This window comes from Primulina tabacum, chromosome 1, assembly GCF_025594145.1.
Source record: "Primulina tabacum isolate GXHZ01 chromosome 1, ASM2559414v2, whole genome shotgun sequence".
Lineage (NCBI taxonomy): Eukaryota > Viridiplantae > Streptophyta > Magnoliopsida > Lamiales > Gesneriaceae > Primulina > Primulina tabacum.
The window spans coordinates 12393038-12394650 of NC_134550.1; the positions used below are offsets into that span (position 1 = coordinate 12393038).

General features: G+C 36.9%; 1 protein-coding gene across 1 annotated transcript; it reads right to left on the minus strand.

Annotated features, from left to right (window-relative positions):
- Positions 1–253: 253 nt before the first annotated feature.
- On the minus strand, positions 254–901 carry LOC142505048 (secreted RxLR effector protein 161-like). The gene has a single exon (XM_075617874.1). It carries the CDS (start codon positions 899–901, stop codon positions 254–256), a length of 648 nt encoding a protein of 215 aa, XP_075473989.1.
- Between the last annotated feature and the right edge of the window lie 712 nt (positions 902–1613).

The following is a 1613-nucleotide window of genomic DNA, read 5'->3' on the forward strand; positions in this document are numbered from 1 at the left end:
TAAAAGAGCAGAGGACTCTGAGGAAGATTGCTTCCTCAGATGACTTTTTACTTACCTCCACCGGTAAGCTGACCGCTTGGTTGCGCAACTGGTTGAGGGCTGTAGAAGATGAAGTTAGGGATGTACGATGCCGATGGTTTATTGAATAAAATATTTCTATTTTTGTATCACCGACGGTCTCTTTATATTTTCGTTTATTTCCTGCAATACAAACTAAACAAACACAAGAACGAAGTACATCAAGATAAATCAATTAATCCAAGCATATTGCGGAAATAAGAGAACTTAGCCTCTGGTAATGTTTTTTGAAAATATCTTCCGTTTGTTGATCAGTATGAACATATTCAAGCCGTATTTCTTTCTTCATGACGTGTTCTCGGATGAAGTGATGTCTGATATCAATATATTTTGTCCGAGAGTGCATAACTGGGTTGTATGTGATAGCTATTGCGCTGGTGTTATCGCAAAAAATGGGTGATTCCGTAGCTTGGATGCCATAATCTTTCAATTGTTGTTGTATCCAAAGCATCTGAGCACAACAACTTCCAGCCGCAAGATATTCTACTTCGGTGGTTGATGTAGCTATTGACGTTTGTTTCTTACTAAGCCACGAAATCAACCGTTTGCCTAAAAACTGACATGAACAGCTCGTACTTTTTCTGTCGACCTTGTACCCATCATAATCTGCGTCTGAGTATCCTACAAGATTAAGACTTGAATCTTTGGGATACCAAAGACCCACATTAGTGGTTCCTTTAAGATATTTAAGGATACGTTTAGAGGCAATAAAATGAGACTGCATAGGTTTAGCTTGAAACCGTGCGCATAAACAAACCGCAAACATAATTTCCGGTCGATTGGCAGTCAAGTATAGCAAAAAACCTATTAACCCTCTGTACATTTTTGTGTCCACAGAGATTCCCCCTTCATCTTTATCCAGTTTAATTGATGAGCTCATTGGGGTGGAAGCTTGATAGCAATTTTCCATGCCAAATTTCTTTAGCATATCTCGAGTGTATTTGGCTTGATTGATAAATATTCCATTTTTGGACTGCTTGACTTGCAGTCCTAAAAAGTAATTTAATTCGCCCATCATGCTCATCTCAACTCCTGCATCATCTTAGAGAATCTCTCACATAGCTTAGGGTTAGTTGATCCAAAAATAATATCGTCCACATATATTTGTACAAACAATGAATGATCATTTTTTGAGAATGTAAACAATGTTTTATCAATCGTTCCAATTGAGAAACCATGTTCAAGCAAGAATTTGGTTAATGTGTCATACCATGCTCTTATGCCTGCTTCAGTCCATACAGAGCTTTGTCCAGTTTGTAAAAATAATCAGGAAAAATGTGATTAATAAAACTAGGTGGTTGTTCTACATGAACTTCCTCATTTAATAATCCATTCAAAAATGCAGATTTAACATCCATTTGATATACTTTGAAATCCTTAAATGCTGCAAATGCTAGAAATATTCTTATAGCTTCTAACCTGGCGACAGGGGCAAAGGATTCATCAAAATCTATACCTTCTTCTTGTCTATAGCCCTGAGCTACAAGTCTAGCCTTGTTTCTTATAATCAAACCGTTTTCATCCATTTTTTTCTG